At 38.0% G+C, this 20,171-nt stretch overlaps 1 protein-coding gene across 1 annotated transcript; it reads right to left on the reverse strand.

The window, feature by feature from the left end:
* Positions 1 to 1,364: 1,364 nt before the first annotated feature.
* On the reverse strand, positions 1,365 to 2,204 carry LOC101881383 (taste receptor type 2 member 40-like; the record flags this gene model as incomplete). Its single annotated transcript, XM_031053611.2, is given in 3 exon segments — positions 1,365 to 1,730; positions 1,732 to 2,186; positions 2,189 to 2,204. Coding segments are annotated over 3 exon segments (837 nt in total), but the record flags the coding sequence as incomplete, so codon positions are not given.
* Positions 2,205 to 20,171: the final 17,967 nt, after the last annotated feature.

Below are 20,171 nucleotides of genomic sequence, written 5' to 3' on the forward strand. Positions count from 1 at the left end.
AGTACTGTATGTTACAGTAGTCTTAGTTTTGCTGTATGTTGTACTGCACCTCCAAAAGATGTGTTTATGTGTTTAGTTATCCTTTTTTCCTGCTATGCAGATTTACCCTACTGTTCACACATGCCAATGATCATATCACTTCATATCACACATTTATGTCTCCTGTTGACATATATTGCATTGTAGAAGGTATTTTAAGATATCAGTTAAAAACATTACACTCACCCTTTTTCTAATACCGTTAAATAGTGACTTCAAAGCATTTTATAAGGGTATTACTCAAATGATTCCAACACTGAAGATGATACAGTCCAAGACTAAACAAATCACTATGCTCATTAGTTTTATAGATGGGACTGAAACTTTTACTATAGTGATTTATAATCTAGTGTCATCTAAATTCCTATAGAGGGGATATACAGCATAAAAAATCTCAGCTGAGCTGAGAACTTCAGAGTAGAATCATCTAACAAATTATTTGGTAAAACATGACAGGATGTGTTGAACATCTTTCATCAACTTCATGTAAAGTTTCATAGTAACATAAAATGTTAAAAGAGAACAGGCTTAGAAACAACTCACAGCTCAAAGCTACAGCAGATAATGTACGAAGGCAAATTTTTCATCAGAGTGGTCAGCTTGGTGAGATTTTCTACAGTGGACAGATAGATCGAGGTCCATACATCTATTTACATTGTAATAACCACTTTAGTAATCCACTTTCAGGAAAAACAAGCAAATAAGTTGGAATCCTAACACAAAGAAGCCTGATTCAGAATGTAATTTGATTACATTAATTGGTTGCATGTTTCCAAATCTGCATTTTCCTTTAGGTTATCTTTTAGCTAGTTTTTCATGTTTTAAGGCATATTCTGTTTGTATGTCACAGCAGCTATGGTTTGTACAACATGTGTTTAAGCCATTTTTAAGCTTCTCAGATGAAAGATCCTTCGGCAGAGAACTGATATTTGTGAGCTCTGAAAATTTTGTCTCTGTTTCAGCCCCATTTTCTTAAAATCAAATCTATCAGAAAACTGTCTTAAACTGAGAATCTGAAATCACAAATCATCATGTACTTGATTTATCACTTTAGTGCATTGTTTCCTTTCAGTGCATTGTTATTCTCACTCTATACTAAATAAGACTGAGGGAGCAGGAGTGGTGTAGAAGACAAGGCAAAAATGGATGTTATTTCAGATGCTCTGAAATGTTAAGACAGTTAAATCACAAGAATCTATGGAAGTTTAAAGTTCTTGATTAAGAAAAAAGGCAGTGAAAAAACTCATGCTTTAAAGTCTTGATTCCAGATCTGTTACTGGAGAGTGTATTCTCTAGAGCTGTAATATGGGGCATAAAGTCATATTTTACAAATGGCACTTTAAATGCTGGCCAAAGATACTAACTGCCAATTTCAGTTTTGAATTCACTACAATCAGAATAATAGAGCGGATAGAAGCATATGCCCCAGCTACAACTAAGGATATTGCAACTTTTGTAACATCTTTACTTTGAGAAGTTGACAGTATCAGCAGAATTTGAGCTATGAAACTGCAAAGATATAGGATCAAGAAAGAAACAATAGATTTAATGGCAGTTAGGTGAACATCTGTCAAAGGATTCCTGAAAGTATCTACATAACATTTCATCTTCTTTGTGTGTCTCCATAGAGAAGTAATTAATAGGGATGAGGTTACCAGAGAGTGCTTGAGGGAAAAAGCAACCTGCACAATAAAGAAGAAGCAGGTAGAGATGTGAATGATCCCAGTCAGTAATATGTGCTGTGCTATTTTCTGTACAGTTCCCAGTTGAGCTGCAGAGGTAAGTGCTGGGTGTAATCCATAGTAAAGTAAGAGAAGTCACAGAAGAGACCACCGGTGATCCTAGAAGAAGCCATGGGACCATGCCAGCTACCCTGAGCTTGATTTGCAACAGCAGCTGTTAGGTGACATTGATTATTTTTACACAGTACAGAACATAGAGCCAGGAACTGAACCACAAACTGGCATGGCTTGCAAACATCCATACAGCACCAAAAGCTTTGTATACAGAAACCAACCTAAACACATCCACAAAGTAGAGGCTATGAATGTACATCAATATGGTCACCTGCAAGGTAAATCTTGATGTGCTCAGAAAGATCAAGATCATATCAGTGGAATAAAGTTATTTGCTTTTGATCCAGTTAATGATTTAACAGCTGCAATAAATTAATTTCCAAAAAGTCCAACAACAACTTCAATAGCTACAATAGTTATTTAAATCATAAGAACCATTGGCAACATATCTTGCTGGTTTGGTCTCCTCTGCCTGACTAGTGTGTGGAGCTGTGCAAGCAGTTGAGCAGACTTGATGGCATCTGACTAGCTCCAGCTCCAGCCTGCTTGCCTTATATCTAGGAGCAAAAAAGACACCCAGAAATGATAGTGGAAAATAATTGACATTGTTTTTCCTGAATGTACAAATCACAGGACGATTCAATAATTAATTCTAACTTTTTTACATGCACAAGATTTGCCTATTGCTTTTCCTTAGGGATGTGGGATAACCAGCTGAATTTATCTCCCTATCTTTTGCCCAATTGTTAATGTTCCTACCTAGAGTGACAGAAAACTCTCTGAATCTCTGGTTACAACTGTGCCTGACAATGTGGATGGGGATGCACCATGCAATGCAACACAGGCAGCAGCATATATCAGGAGACTAGAGCTCTTACATGATAATTAGTATCTTTAATACTGCTATGAAGGTCTACCAATTATAACTAGACCAATTAGTTGCAACCATTGTAACATGGAGAAAATTATACAGCCTCCAGCCCTGTTCTAGGGGAGCACTCCAGATGACAAAGCTATATTTACCCAAGCATTTTGCTCCATATAGCTGATTATTTATATGCTAGATCTTGTGTTGATCACATAAATGGGGTCAAAAAATGATGTGGAGAAGCAAGCAAACAAACACACAAACTAAATTTACATTGGCATGTTTACTTTTTCTATTTACTTTTCATCAAAAGTATTCAAAAGAGGAGATCACTCCTTTTAAGGAAAAAAGTTATAAAGGAAGTGTAACTCAATGACTGCTGTGTAGTTTGAAGTTATATGTATAAAGCTTCTTGTACACAGGGTATGCATTACATAATTGCAGTAGTCAGCTACTTCAAAATATAGTCATTAAGTTATTCAAGTGAATGTGACAACATCTCTTTATGCACTTATTAAAAACAGATTGGCAACTGTAAAGCAAAAGAAACTGCAACAGAAGATACAATCTAGAAAAATGCATTACTAGAATGGATTCTCATCTGTTCCAACAAAGTTACGAAATTCTATTCTACCTTCATCTGCATTATCAGAAATGAGAATTTAAGAGAAACCCAAATCTAATATTTACCTACCCATTTCATTTTCCTCTAAACAAGGCCAGAAAATGGGAATGACTACTTTAGACACAAAGGAACATTCCTTCCTTGAGGACTCCACCAGCTCCTCCAGAAGGAAGCCATCACACAACCCAAGCACCCTGGAAGCATCTAAGTCTTCATGACTCAGGTAAAAGAAGCAGCCTGTCCCTTAACTCTGTCAGTGACCTATATCTAATGTGCTATCGTCTTCAGGGGTTCTCCAGAGGATAAGTCCAGTCATGGATGCTGGTGACACATGCCTCCAAATGCCAAGATACAAAAAGCCAATTTACTGGCAACAGTAACCTGATGCTGGCTCCAGACAGTGATCAGGTTGTCCAATAGACATTATCATAATCTAATCTCCTGCTATTCAGCTCCTTGAATTCTCTTGTTGTCCTGCTTGCCCATTTTAAGATAGGGTTGCCACATCAGTGCTCTTCAGTAGACTTCCTTTTTAGCTACAGCATTAATGGTTATGATCAGAACGGGTTTAATATGCAAAGGAGACACAAGAGATCCTAGAATGTCAGAGTTCCTTGAATTTATCCTCTGGGAGAGGATTTGGATGAATTTAAAAAGCACCTGAGTCACAAAGTAAAGCAGAGACTATTCTTAAGAATAATTATAAGACAATGTCAGCATGATGCAAATAGTAAATACTGGAGAGAAGAGTCTGAATTTATACAACATTTTGCCTTGCAAGATAAGTCAGATTTGGCTAACAGGATAGGATCTTTCTTCTTTTGATTTATATATTCTAATTAGCAATGGTAATAAATACACTTCACAATCCCCATAACAATTGCTGAAGTAGTTAGAGGCATTATTGCAGTAGAGCAAACAGTTTCTGACTGTTGTAAAACACTGCTTGTTCAGCTCATACAAAGATCCATGGAAAAATGATTAACTGGTATCTGGTTAACCTTTTGGCCTTTTATTGTGAGCAAGAAGCATATAGATGTGATATGGGAAGATTTATTTCTGGCATTGTTCAGGAAGATGCATATCTTGGAAATGTCATTGATGAATCATAAAATTATAGAATCAAAGAATATTTAGGGTTGGAATCATCCAACTATAGTCACTGTTGCACAGGTTTTAGTGAAAATCAGTTGTCTGTAGCTGGATTTGGGTTAGAAAATGTTCAAACATGTTCAAGAGGACTGGCTTTTTCTTCTCATAAAGTAATTGCTACTATTTCTTGAAGAAAGCTTTGATGTTGGCTTGACATGTCAGGTACTCAGACAGCCACCACCCTTCATTATCTTCACTCATCTCTCTACATGATGAAATGTGTATTTTGGTGCCCTCAACAACACCAATCCAAATTTTGGATCAGATTTCAAAAGATAAAGCTTTGTAATGTGATAACTTCAGTACATTCAGAAAACAAACCAAAACCAAACCCAGCATGTTACAAGTGGAATCTAGAAAGCCTGTGGAGCTTAACTCCCTGCACATCTGAGAGACAGGGTTCCAATGTCATGGAGACACAGATTTGAAAGTGCTAGTTCATGTCTCAGAATGAAATTAATATGAGGTTAGGGTGTTTATCTGAACTTGAGTGTGGGGAAGCACTCAAAATCCTGGCAATTTAAATTTAACCTTAATATTCTATTTTTTGCAACAGCAGAGCTGGCCATATTCTCCCTTGTAACAGGGTTTGGATGACCAGCATAGGTATTGATAGTGCATCTGAATTGTAGATCTCATAAGTCATAAGCCAGGACTACTCTATTATCAACCCAACTGCAATGCTGGGATCTTGCAGTCTCCCTCCTGTCTCCTATCTAAAAGCAAAAAAAGAAAATACCAGCTGTAATGCTGGAATTTCATTTTGGGACTATACCTGGAGAAAAAAAAATATTGGAAGAATTCAACTTTTTACCCACATTCTACTGATGTTACGGATTTGTGTTTGACAAGTGCTAACCGCGTGCTGACTGCTAGTGTGTTATTCTACCACAACTAAATTAGAGGACTTGTGAAACATCCAAGAAGTCAAGAATGAATATTACCATTGCAGTAGACATTTATATTCCTAATGAAAGGAGACAGAGAGATGAGAATAACTTACTCTTGTTTGCACATACTGTGTGGTAGGAAAAGAACAACAAAAATGGTTTGTTTTGAATTGGACAAAGGAACTGCTTTGCAGGCAATTAGAATAGAGGTTTACAAGAGTTACATGACATTTGTTCACTACTACACCATGAATTCCTTAGCAAATAAGCTTTTTACAAACTGTAGTAAAATTCACACAGCATTTATAAAACATTGTATCATAAAGTCCAGCTCTGATAGAAATCTCTGAGCACCAGCATAAGGCACTGAAGTGCTACAAGATTCTTAGAGTAAAAGGGTTGAATAGGACAAACCATGGGAGCATACTTCTTGCATAAGATGCAAAAATAGGCCTACAAAAGAAAACTTGAAAATAAGATTATATAGGAGAACCAACGTGTGTTTAAGAAATATGCACAGAATCAGAATTCTTGTCTCTATCACCAGCTGTTTACATCCGTGACACTTTCCAAGATGGTTTATCAAGTGTTCCTCACATATTTGACAAGATATTTGTGAACCTTAATAAAATACCCAGTATCTGGTAAACAACAATAAATTATGCTGCCATTTAACACATTCCTGACTTCATCCTGTACAAAGAAATAATGTTGCAAAATATCTCAGAAATGTGTGTGAAAGGGTGATAATCTATTTTATCATTAATTTGCAAGTTGTCACACTGCTGTCATTATTGTAACGGAGGTAATGTACTGTTAATTTCAGTACAACACTTTTTATATTTATCCTTAGCAGAAATTGTCAAAATGGAAGACCCATCAGACACAGCTAATGGAAAGAGTCCTCTGAAATACTTGCAAGAGGTCAAAAGACATCAAACAATGTAACAATGAAAACGAAGATGTAACTGCAATTTTAAGGAAGTTAGAAAGTATGTACACCCCAAAAGGATGCAGGCAACAAGCTAATGATTATCAGTTGCTCCTTGTCATGAACAGAACCAGTTTAATGTATACCTTTATTAACTCAAGACAATACTTGCAAAGATGAGTTTAAGACACCATACAAAGTATGATAGGAAACGTGTTCACTTTCCAAGTAATGGCTGGATGCTGCCTGTACCTCTTCCTCTCATTTCCACTTTCCATTCTCCTCTAGCTTATGTCTTCCGTTGCCTAAGAGGAACACCTTGAATACACTTTGGTATAATTCCCTCCCAGTTATATAGATTATATATTATCCCTCTTAATTATATAGTTTATTATTATAATTCCCTCTCAATTATAGAGATTGATATAATTTCCTTCCAATTCCTCTTTTCCACAGAGCCTTGCTCCGTATCAGTTTGAGACAAGAAGACTTCTTATCTGTCCCTTATTTAAATTAAAATAATAAAGGATCCATCTTCCCACTTCTACTTAGGCATCCCTCAGTCCCAGATAAAGAGCTACTCAAAGTTTTGTCTACTTTAGGTATGAATATTGTGTTAGCTGGGCCAACAATAAGGCCTTTTGTTTTCATCTCCATATCAATATTGTGAATTGTCACTATCTGCAGCCACAGTTGCATCCTTATCTTATCCTTGTTACTCCTACTGAAAGAGTTCCTCTGGGCTGATTTAGTTTCACTCTATTTCACAGCATCAAGCCAGAAAGCTTGATGAGTTATAAATTGCAATAAACATTGCTTTTGGGGGAACACCTTTTCATGGAAGCATATTGAACCTCATGTTTCAGTTTCAAAGTTATATGTATTTTTTTCTGCCCTTATTAAAATAAATAAAGACTTTTAAACATGACAGAATAATTTAAAGTTCTTAATTTGCCATTTTCATGGAGACTCCTTGCACTCAGCTGAAGACTTGCAAAAATTTTAGTGATCATACATAACACTTAGAAGAAAAATCTCTAATTACATCAGTCAGAGCAATAGACAGTGGTAAACGTGCACTGCCTGGGGGACACAATGATATTTTATGCTTTGAGAGAAACCAGTGATGAATCACCAGGTGAACTGCAACTTCAATGATTTTTCTTGTGAAGCAAGGGGAAAAAAGGGTAGTGGAAAACCTAAGGATGGCAGGAAGTTGATAGATAAGGCAAATCATAAGGAAGCTAAGGTGTGTTCGATATTCCTCTTTCTAGGCTACAAACACTTTGGAAGACCTTGTCTCCATATTCTAGTGTTTTCAGACTTTAAAATAACCACTGGCCAGTGTCTGCTTTCCAGGAATCTACTAATGTAGTTTGGTAAGACTTTCCCCAATAATGACATGTCCCGCTATTCAGAGTCACTGCATACAGTGGAATGGAGTTCTTTACTGAGGATCACACTTTCTATAAAACAAGATTAAATAAAGACAATGCATTTGTTTACTGTATTAAAGAAAAAGTTAAAATATTGCATTAAAATGAGACAAAAAGTTGCAAAATTCTAGTATAATTACCGAGCTTTTGTTTGACAATGCACTTTTACTGTTTGGTCCAGCCTCTCAACAAATTTAGATTTTCCTTTCTATTTTCTCCTCCTCCAGAGATGTTTTGTCCTAAAGTCTGTCTGGCTTCTCTGTTGCTAAAATTAGAACTGTTTTTCATGTGTTTCTTAACAAACTCAAAGTGTTAGAAGACTCCTTTTCACTTCTTTTTCTCCAGGTCATAACTGCAGAAACAGCTGTCTTTTTTTTCTGTGCCCATTACATTTTATAGCTAGTGTGTTCCTTTTCACCCAGCTGGATTTTTCTGTTCACAAACTTGACAAAGACCACAGTGAAACTTCATGCAAAGTGGTCATTACACTAGGCTCAACACAACAATTCATGCTTAGCTTCACTCAGAGAACAAATACATGTTTCTAATGCAGGTGCTAGACTTTGGAGCATATTTTATTTTGTCTTGTGTTAGATTTCAAATACCTTTGCCATCACCAACAGTTATCCATTTCAAGATCCCAGTTTGGAAATACCATTCTTCAAACTTGTCCTTATTCATGATGTGAAGGCAGATATGCCACAAGGCTCCACAAAGACCCATCTCTTTTTTGCAGCAGCAGCTGGAAGCAACACAGGATGCTTTTATATATATAGGCATCTAAATGAACTCCTATTCTGAGATTGAAGGTCACTGGCTGAGGTGACCTTCAGTAGCTGTTAGGTTTCTATCAAGTTCTGATGGATATCTGCCAGCTCACTACTGATGTCTAGAAATACCTGTAGCCAATGGCACTAGACTACAATATTTGGAGAGTGAAGTAAGCCCCAGGGCCTAGAAATAAATCCCTTTTTTTTTGTTATAGGATGTATTTGAATCCCAAATGGACTTAAGAACCGAGAATTAGAAAAGCTACTGAAATTAAAAAGTTGAATCCACTCTTATGTAAACTATATTAAATAATGCATCAAAGAAAAAGGCCTATTTATAACTGGGGTTAGGATTTGGGTTTGATTTTTGTCTTCCTTTCTTTTTCATAATACTGCCTTTTAAATCTTTAAAAACATGGTGATGTTGAAAAGTTATCCTCAGTTTCCAAATGCACCTGGGATACAAATTTACCTAGTGGCAGTGCTTTTTAAAGTTTAGGTGAAGCAGTTCTGTTTAAACTGCTTTATATATAATTTAACATTTTAAAATATGGTCTTTGCAATCTTTTTATGGATGCTCCTGTGCAGTTTGTAAGCAACAGATGAATTCAGCAAATAGAACTGTGTTTCCCGTTGCCATGAATCAGATGGAAGCACACAGTGAAAAAAGCATTATGTGGTGATAACATTGAAGACTGTAACATTGAGATGTTGCATAGGCAACCTTAAATGAGTATTTTTTAATTATAGAACTTTAAGTGCTTACTTTTGCCAGCTCTACACCTTTAATATAAATGTGCTGTTATATACTGCATATAAGTATAAAGACCACAATACCATTTGCAGGCCGTTACCATTTCAGAACCATTAGCAAACAGCCTTACACTGATCTGATGCTGGATTCACTTGTGTTTGTACAACCAGTGTGCCATTTTGACAGCTGACTGCAATTCAAATCCCTTTGTCAATACTCTACACCACCTGTGATGCAAATTTGAATTAATCCCGATTTTCATTGCTTACTTACACTTTTTGAGTAATGTAAGTGACACATGTCACAGCAAATCCTGCTCACTGTGGAAGTCAGCAATATTTCTGGCACTGCCTTTAGGAGAGAGAAAATGTTATCTGTTCAGAAAGATGCACACAGGGTATCTCTCCTTGTTCCCACCTGTGTATAAAAAAAGCAAAAGTCAATATTCTGATAATATTTTGGGGGGTTTTGGTGCACACATTGAAGTTACAGTTTCTGTGCAACAGTGGAGTTGGGTTCACTTGACTTTTTTAGTCCAGGTTCCCAGCCATAAAAATAATAAGAAATCATCTTCAGTTCCAACTCTTATTTATTCTGCAGTTAAGTAGATGTCACATTGTTGTGAGCATCGCTTGGGATAGCACAGTCCATTACCAGCACGCCTAGGTCCAGATATTGTTTCTCAATATCCTATCAGCTTTTTAAATTTGCATTAGTTTTCATTAATGTTACTTTGTGTGATTACTATAGCAAGGGGTGAATGATGCATGAAATAAAAAGCTGTCAAATCCTTGAGAAAGTGCTCAGCACAATGACACATGCCTGCTTACTGTATTCAAAGAGTTCAAATGATATTCTTCTCAAGTGAGAAGCACTGTAACAAATGAGTGTCACTTCATAGGAGTGACTTGGAACATATTCAAAACCGCAAAAATCTTGTGCAGATTTTTCCTATGCTTTGGGAAATACAAAATCAATTTATCCTGTTATGAATTATTTTTTGCATATGGATGTTTCCTGGGGAAGCTGTAATCAGGATTCTGTAAAATGAAGTACTAACTAAACTCTTCAGTGTGGAAAAATTGACAATTCTGGACCATGCGACCTGTAGGTACATAAAAATCTCTTACATGGAGAAGGTCAATAGGATAATGATTTACTGCCTATTCCAGTGCTGGAAATAGGTGGCATCAAACGAAGGGAGAGTTGAAAGCAAGCAGAAGAAGGTGTTTTTTGACATAACAGATAGGGAAGATGTGACAGTTGTCAGAAGATCCTATGAGTGTTAAAATTCTGCGTGGATTCAAAGGATGAATAGACAAGCCCATAGGAATGAAATCAGTTGGGTGTTACTTACATACATAAACCCCATTTGTGGTTCACATAGTCCTGTAAAAGTTTAATGCCTGGGATAGTATCAGGAAAAGGTAGAATTTATGTTTTCTAAGTTGACGCAATCTTCCCCAGGCTCTCTGTTGCCATTGAAAAGAGGTCACTGGACAGACGGACCTTTGGCCCCAGCCAGTACAACTGAATAAATCTTAGTAAGTTGTGCTGCCTCATGACACCTTTCACTGTGCATTTTATGAATTATGATAATTCTTTCATGGTTTTGATTATGCTCAACTACAAAATACTGCCTCAGTGCCACAGCTTTAATTAGTGTGTCAATGGAGCACTTGCATCCCAGAAAAGAATTGAATCCCATTGTGCCAAATACACAGCACAGCAGTAAGAGTGGTTTTGTCCCATGTAGCATAAGGAGAAAATTAGTTCCAATCACAATTTTATTGGATCCAGAATGACTATTCAGAAGGACTCACATTGCTGTTTCAACTCATGACTCTTCATATGCAGTAATAAAGCAGAAGCACAAGTTCTGATTCAGTTGTATCACTTTCACATGACTAACACAGTAAAATGAGTCCACTTGTTCTTGGTTTACAGTGTAGTAAACAAGAGAATAAAGCTCATTGCAGAAATTACAATTAGTTGTTCACTTCACTCCCACTTAGAATAACCATTAAAAGTGTTTTTATGGCAAAACACCCCATTCTTGTTTTAGATCCTGACTGTTATTTCTGATGTCCAATTATTTTGTTTTTATCTATACTATGCAGATCTGACTAAATCGAAGAAGATGAAGTTTGGCTTTCCCTGGGAAGAGTAGAAGGCTTAAAAATTCAGGATCTTTGCAACAGATTTCATATTACCTGACTTCAACTCTTTAAAATTATTATTATTTAGGATGAGGAGAAAGAAGGAACACTGCAAAAATATTGTCATTTTGGCAAATTCTGAGCATCAAAACTGTGATTAGATTTAATGAACGGATCTGATTGTCAGTATCTTCTCAATGCACGTAGGTTACACATTGATGATTTATTAATTTAAAGTGGAATAAGGGCACATTTCAGTGCTACAGCTGAGACAGTGCAATGTCTCCCTGTAGCAGAGAATGGGCCATCCTGCTCCTACCAGCTGCTGCTGTTTTGCTTGTGCCAGATCTGGTACCCAGTGGTCTCTATCAGGAGCTGTTTTGTTTCACTGAACTGATGGAAAATCAACACACCAAAACAAGTGTGCTCATTCTGCAAACTTAGCATATTAAATCAACCCAGTGAAAGCATAAAGACGAGTGCCAGGGGCAGCTCTTATGTGATGGGAGAGGAGTTGGGGAGGGTCTGGGAGGAAAGAAGGCTAAACTGCTCTTTGCATACACAGCAAATATTTAGGTGGACAGAACTGTACCACACAGATACACAAAAAGAGGGTTCTGGCAGGTTGCAGTGCAATCTTCACAGTATTTCATAAACAATTTCACATACTAATTAACTTTTTTATCTAAGGAGCCCATGGGGCCCAGAGAAGAAAATGTGCTATGGTGTAGATCCAGCCAGTCTGCTCTGGATGAAGACACCAGGTTGTTTTGGTTATTTTGCTGTAGGGCCAGGGATCCATCCATGTGTACTAAGCAGTTTAGGCCAATATATTCACATTCTGGGTGGATTGAAAGTAGCTTTATTTCTAAAGAAACTATTAAACACTGGTTTAAGGCTAACACAGCCTCACCAGTCTGTTATTCTAGATTCATCTTCCATCTCTTCTATGATTGAAGTTGGTCAAATGCTGGGTCTACATTTAAAAGCTTATTTATACACATTTTGAAATAGTGTTATTTCACCAATCCAGTGGTTTAATATTGACTTCACTGAACAAATTGCATATCAGAAGTCACAGGAATGATGTTTCTCCCCTTCTTTCTGGAGTGATTTAAGGAGTGATAAGCAGACATGGAGTGATTTAAGGAGTAACTTTTCTACGTGTATTGTGTTGAGATTTGAATCAAGTCAAAATTTATGGACTGAGAGCTTCTAGACTTCTTTTGTGAGAGACTATCAGCATTTCTGATATAAGCTATAGTTATTATCAATACATAGGTTTGCTTGAAACTTAGACAGCTGGTAGATTATTATTTATTTTTCCCCCTTTCTACACCTTGATCATGAGTATGATTCTATCACATCTCCTTCATTCAGGAAGAGCATGTGTCTGACTATTGTAGTTGTCATTGGTGATCAAATCATAGCAGTTACATTCTCTCCTTCAACTCCCACCCCCACTCTCTGGCTGAGCAAGAGAGTTAGTATGTTGACTAAGGGCAGTAAAACTCAATTTCTTATTCTGCTGTGCTTCACCGGGCTGCCTTGTTATTTTTAAGTCTCTCCTCTATATGGTGGCATGTTCTTGTCCCCGTATTTCGCGTATTCCATGGGAACATCCACATACTTCTCTGATACCACGTTGCCCCCTAGTGACAAACACTTCTCTCATGCTTCAGCTCTCGCAGTGCTGACTTCCTTTCTTGCAGCATTCCCAGTTATTTAGGTCGAAGGTTTTCGTTTCTGTTTAGCTGGGGTTTAGAACATGCTCTTTTCTATGCTGGAAAAAATGTTTCTTAATGCTATTCCCCTGGAATATGAGTTGAGTCAGGCTCATTTTGGCTCCAGTCTGCAAGAAGCACCGAAGTTTCTGTGCTGCTCTCAACCACAGCTACTTATACATGATGTGCTTAGCTCACCCAGTGGAGATCTATGCCACAGGGCTTTGTTATTGCAGAAATGACCAGTGACTTTGACTTCATCAGCATGATGGCAGGTTATGATATTACATGACACTACATACCAGTGATATTTGGTATGCAGAAAATTCGTAGCAAAAGGAAAGGCATAGCAATGGTGGGGGGAAAAGATGTTGATCTAATCCCATTCTCTAATCTAATAATCTAATTCCTCCACCTTGTTTTCCTAATATCAGTACCGCAGAGATAATTGGCAAGACATTCTTCCATGCACCAATAGAAGGGTTTGGAAATGTGAATCAAGAAACTGTGTGGATGATGTGGGGGGTTTGAGCTCTAAGAGCTTGGTGGATGTCTCATGCTACAAAGCTTGAACAGGTCCTGAGCCTCCTGGGTAGAAGAAAGGAATGAGGGTTGATGAGCAGGATTTTTAGCCCTGGATGTACTCACAGCACCAGACTGAAGTGGAGGAGACTTCTGCAAACTTCTCACCTCTTCACTTGTGACTAAAGAAGGATCGTGCCCCATGTGCTTCTCATGCTCCTTAATAGAGTTGACTTTCAATGTCACTCTCACAAAGTCTTTGGAGGGAGGAGGAAGGCCTCAGAATGCTATCGTGGCACCTACAAATCATTTCTGTGCTTAAAAAGGCATGTATAAACTAGAAAACACTGGAGGCAGAATGCCACCTGTAGTTCCTGATAAACTTACTAGGATGAGTTAGACTCTGACTCTGGCTTTAACTGAGTTCATCCTGGTACTTTCCACTTTTGTCCATTTAACAGGCTTTTATAGAAACAACAGAGAGATCTCCTGTGTTCATGCGAAACGTGGTAGGAGCTGATCACTATTCCTTCCACATAAAGAAATAATTCTGATTCTACTCTAAGGTGAGAATTTGCACAGCTTCTTTCACTTAGAACTCTAATTCACCATAATTCTGCACATTAAGGTAATGGTCTTTGCTTTGGTTTTGTTTCATTTAGTTTCCAAAGGCGCTAACTTCTACTGAGACTTCCAAAAGCCACATCACCAATACATGCAAAGACTGGACTACACAATCCCTCAGAAAAACTGCTATATGGCTCTAAGGAGGTCCAAAGTGTGCCATTTGGTTAATGGAATAGAATTTGTTCTTGCTTGGCTTGGACTCACTGTTTCCCTTTTGTTCCATGATCACCTTTTAGACCCACTGTTATATGAATGGGCTTCACAAGTTTTGAGGCTAGTGGTGAGCGTTACCAGAAACCACTATATACATTAACATACCAGTCCCACACTAGTGCGGAATCAGCAGGATGGAGAGCACATGGATTTTCAGATACTGAACATGAAGGTGAACAAGGTATCCCCAGATTTTCAGGAACAGGCTCTGGAGCTTTTCATTATGACGCAACAAGCAATCACCTCAGTGATCTGCACCAAGGCAGTCTTAACTAACAGCTACTGGGGTTTGGGTTGTTCTGGTTTTGGTGGTTGGTTTGCTTATTAAAAGAAATAATAAATCTAGATCTCCTAGTGTATGATTGTTTTTCATTGGCTTATTCTGGGGGAAAACGACAGATGTATAAGCTAAGGCTTTCTAGGACTGTGGAAGAGTTGCTTTAATGTACTAGTAATCTGAAGTCACCACCTGATGAAAATGGACAGTAACCTTTGCTGTCTTCGGTAGACAAAGAAGAGCTGCCTTGCACATGTGGTCTTGAAATCCATATGCAGTGCATTATTAAGGAGGATTTGCCTACAATACAGGGTGACTTTATACACAGCCTCTCTGCTCCTTGTTGCTTTTCTTCGTTACAACATTAATGTAACCTTCTCCCAGTAATCTGGGCAACATTCTCATTTCAGAAATATAATATACAACTGTATTGTTTCTGGGGTAAAAGGTACTAATAGCAGTCCTGAGAAGAAAAGAAAGATATGCAACTGAGAACAACATGAGCTGTTGCCAATTTCTAAACTTCTCTGCTCGTTTCCTGCATAACATTATTCTCTGTGCCACGACATTTACTGCTGCTCCTGAAGGAGATGCTGCATAGGGTTGCCAAAGATGCTATCAGAGAACAGCACCATTAACGACTCCACATGGATGCTACCAGACAGGAAATTTAACATTATTTACAGTCACCAGACCATAGTTCTTGGAGAAAAACTGGATGGTGGCAACAGCAAAGAAACACAAAAATCCCCGTCGTCTGCCTGGAAGGGAGACAAACATTTTCATGAGCATAGGAATTAATATGGAAGTGTTGTAGAACTTGGGCTTAGGCAAATCTGTTTTCCCAAACAGATTCATCCATCCTTAATCAGGAGCCCCAGCTGTCCCTGCTGGGAAAGTCTGCGTCTCTTTTTCTGCTTGTCCCTGGCTGTGATGAACTGGCATTTTCAAAAGTAATTACCTCATGAAGTGTATCCAAACACCCAGAAATACTAAGGATTGCTAATTCAGTGCCAGCTACACTGATTGACCATGCTGAAAGTGCCAGTCTTGTTCAGCAAGTCTTGAGGTGACAAGGGAAGCCAGGTCTTTGCCAACCGGGACAGGCTACTCAGGAGCTGGATAGGGAAGTGGTGGCTGTCTCTTTATGAAATGCAGATAGAGGACACTGTCTCAAGCTACACATTAGAGAAGTGCAATATAAGAGAAAGAAAACTTTGTGTGTGTATTCATAGGCAGTAGCAGTTACGGACACACTTGATCATGTAACACAGCAGTAAACAGCTGGAAAATGAATGCTTTTCTTTACTGCAAATTATTTTTAGTGCCAGCACTCAAATATTTCTTGAAATAATAAGTCGATTCACAGCTGGCCTCGGTTGAATTTAACCTATAGTTCAAAACCAGAGATATATTAGAATAAGTAGTCTACACTAAACACTAAAATCAAATTGCATTGCAACCAAGGGATGTTTAATCATGAAGTGAAATATTGTCTCCTTTCCACAGTACTTTGCCATAGCCAGAAGACATGTCTACCCTTTTCAATAAGCTATTTCAAGATGGCCTGTTGCAGCTGATAAACCTACAAGTGACTTTGTGTCTGTTCTTCTAGTGTTACTTCCTGTATATTAAAATTAAGATGATCTATAGTTGAAGTACTATTGATGTCTACTCTTTGCCTAACATTATGCACAACATTAAAATACATTATCTTTCATCTTGAAGGATCTCAAAGTGCAGTACTGTCTGTAACTGAAATTACTTATTCTCCACTGAAACAGCTGTCATTGAGAGAAGAAAACAGCACTTGTTAATTCATTCTACTCTTACCTCTGTGTGAGCTACAGGGAGCTTCTCTAATTTTGAGCTTTTATTAGTGCTGTCTATGCATTATTATTTTATTAAGATTGAAGTGGGTAAGTACCTTACACAAATATCTGACAACCTTTTATTCATTAAGAGTGAGTCATTCTACATTTCTTATAACCATCATCATTCCAGCACTTAAATGTGGCTAACAATAGCAAAGTGAGGCTTCACAGTGCATCTAACATGATGAAAAGACAGTAGAATAGTAGCAGGTATCTCTGACATTAACTGTTAACAACATATGTGCTGTTTCACCTCAGATACCCTGGTGTCGAATCCAGCTCTGCAAGCAGAGTACATTAATTTTGTCCAGTGAATGAATACACACATCAGTTAAGCTGAGTATATCCCCTTTTGTGCTTGAGGGGCTGCTGGGAGCAGTCCTGCAGTGAAATTTGGCTGGGAGAGCTATCCCAGTTATATAATAGCAGATACCATGGCACATGGCCAAATTACCCACTCCTTTGCATCTGCATGGTGGGATGTACATGTCTGTAAAGTGCACAGTAAAATGCTGCAAAATCCCTTTGTCTAGGTGAAATGACAGTGAATGAAGTGCAATAATACGGTCTGCTCAGTAGCCCAGCTAATTGTAGTTAATACATGCAAGGCAGTTTTGTTTTCATCTACATCTTCTGAATATCATTAATCTCAATGGGGAGTGGGTAGTATTGCCTGTGAGGCTTATATGGCCACAGTAGGCAAACACTTTAAATCAAATTGCAGCTCAGAATATGATGGTATCTTCTGCTCTTATTTCTATTGTTTAAGCGTGATCTGCACAGTTATTATCACCTCACAGAGGCTCAGGAGCTGCATTGTTGAATTTGCATGAAAACAACAGCTGTCAAATAACAGTAATTGCAATAAAGTACCAGGGTGAAAAGAGGCAGCTATGAATTCTCTTTGGCGAAACTAGTGAATTCATCAGAATTAGCTTCTGCATGACCAAATGGGATAGAATCATATCTACAAGCATGTGGGTCCTCCAAGTACATAAAAGTTAGCGTTAATTAAAATGCTTATTTTCCATCTGTACTTTGCAATCCATTTCTATTCAGTCTGTTCTATGTGTGCACTCCAGCAGAAACTTTGCAATCCAGGCATTTCCATTAAGATCCTCTTTTTCAATAGCAAGATGTGGCACTCAAAGAACAGTCACAGCTGGAAGCAGGAGACATCATCACTGTTGGTGCAAGTAGCCATTTGCATGCCTCTAAGCTGGTTATGTAAAGAATCAGCTAAAACACCTCAAGGACCACTGAACTCCTGGCAGTGGCCATTGGGGATGTTATGCTTATATGATCAGTCATAAAAGGAGACATCCTTAGTGCCCTTAGTAGAGCAGAAATGGTGACAGAGCGAACAAAGGATGTAAAAATGGACCCTTGCAACCATTCCCTGGTGTCCTGCACTTGTGCACTTAACTGAAATGACAGATGTGGAAAGATGGGCATGGATTTCTTTCATCACACCTTTAGGACATAGCTACATACATATACATTGACAATTTAGGTACCGCCATTACAATTCATCAGTGAGATCAGATGAAAATCAAGTTCTTTTGGTTTTGCTGCTGTTTTTTTTTCAATTTACATGGCTGATAATATTTACATGCTTATAATAGCTACATTTTATAGTGGATCAGTATTTATACACAACATTTTAATGAAACACAATAGGATGCTTGAGGAGGTAAGAGGCAAAACCTTAAAATGGACATCTAACAGAAGCTACCAAAAGTTTGGAATGGATCTGATAATCCTTTTATATTAAATTCTGCATCCGATACTTTTCATTATGCTTATTGAATATCCTTTTATTTCTATTTATTTTATTTTTATAATTCTATTTTACATATTACATTTATCATCTTCTAGAACTGTAGAATCATACCAATAAGAATTTGTGAACAGTTAGATAGTACAGACTGTGCTGGGAACCAGCAACTGAAGCTTCTACTTAAGCCTAAATTCAGGCTGACAGCTTCTTTTCTGTCTGGAAAAAAATGAGTCCTCCAAAGGAAGACAACAGATAATCATATCTTCCTGATGTGACCACCTCAAAGAAGGATAGGTGCTGGTGGCAACTGGTCTTTCTGGCAGAGAAGTGCATCTGCAGGTTACTGTCCAGGAGAAGGTGCCATCCCGACTTGTAGTAGTTGTACCCCAGACCCAGGTGCTGTATTGCTTGCAGTATAATAGATATAACTTCAAGAAAATTCTGGATAAACCATGCACAGTAATTGAGATACAGTAGGAAATGTGGGTACTATAGAAACATTGCACAAAAACCAGTCCCTTCACTGAATGTATTTAGTGGACTGAACTACAGCATATTGACTTCCTCCATTAGGAAAATCATGGTAGCCGAGCATGTGCATACCACTGGATTTCTGTTTTGTGGGGTAAAACACATTAACTCAAACCTCTGGTTTTGGCAGAACAATATTGTGAGACCAGGGTAAACTCAGAGTGCATGCTCAAGTAGTTTCTGCTGTAGTGTATTGTTCATTTAGTGCCCAATAACCCACCAGACTCTCCATACTGACCATATCTGAGCCTTATGTCAGTTCACAAGCTAGTGTTCTTTTTCAGGACAGGATCTTTAAAGCCTATGCACATGAAAAGGTAGTATTTTCATTGCTGGTGCGAAGTTTTGTGCATCTGCAAACAGTGTACATCGCTTGCTACACATGCACGTATAGCCACTATCCTCAAGCCACAAAAGTAATAGTCATGCATACTCTTTTTCCCTGATTCTCAGAAGTTGCTATTCTGTTCTTCAGTTTTCCAGATTCCTTCTATCAACTGCATTTAACTCCACCTATTGTTTAAGCTTGATAAAGTTTGGTTTTGCAGGGCAAATAGGTCTCAGATCTGGAATTTGTCCAGGATCTAAAGGCAACACAAGCTTTTATTCCTCAGAAGGCTGATGTCCTTCTGGAATAGCTGTGCTTTGCCCAGAGAAGTTGTGGCTGCCCCATCCCTGGCAGTGTTCAGGGCCAGGTTGGACACAGGGGCTCGGAGCAACCTGCTCTAGTGGAAGGTGTCCCTGCCCATGGCAGGTGTTGGAGCTGGATGAGCTTTAAGGTCCCTTCCAATCAAAAGAATTCTGTGATCTTACAATTATTCCCACCTTAGCGAAATCCCATAAACTCGACCTAATAGCTTTCACCTATATGGCGTCACATGAAGCAGTTTGCACCAATCAACTGAACTTCAACATACCATATGTAGCCAGTGTAACATTTTAAGTTAAATTCAACAAATAAATAAATAAAATCAGAACACTGTATTTTAAGGCTTAGTACACCTAAAAATTCTCCCTTAATTCCCTATGAACAACATCAGTTTTTTCCATACCTGAAATTTAATACTTTGTATTTGTTTAAATCCCATCCCAATTTAAATCCTTTTCCTTTACAATATTCTAATCTTGCCTGTTTTGTACAGTCCTGCTTTCTCTTATGTTTTAATTGCTCCTCTCCTCTGCAATAAAAAATGAGATAGTTAA

This window comes from Melopsittacus undulatus, chromosome 2 (assembly GCF_012275295.1).
Source record: "Melopsittacus undulatus isolate bMelUnd1 chromosome 2, bMelUnd1.mat.Z, whole genome shotgun sequence".
In the NCBI taxonomy this organism is placed as follows: domain Eukaryota; kingdom Metazoa; phylum Chordata; class Aves; order Psittaciformes; family Psittaculidae; genus Melopsittacus; species Melopsittacus undulatus.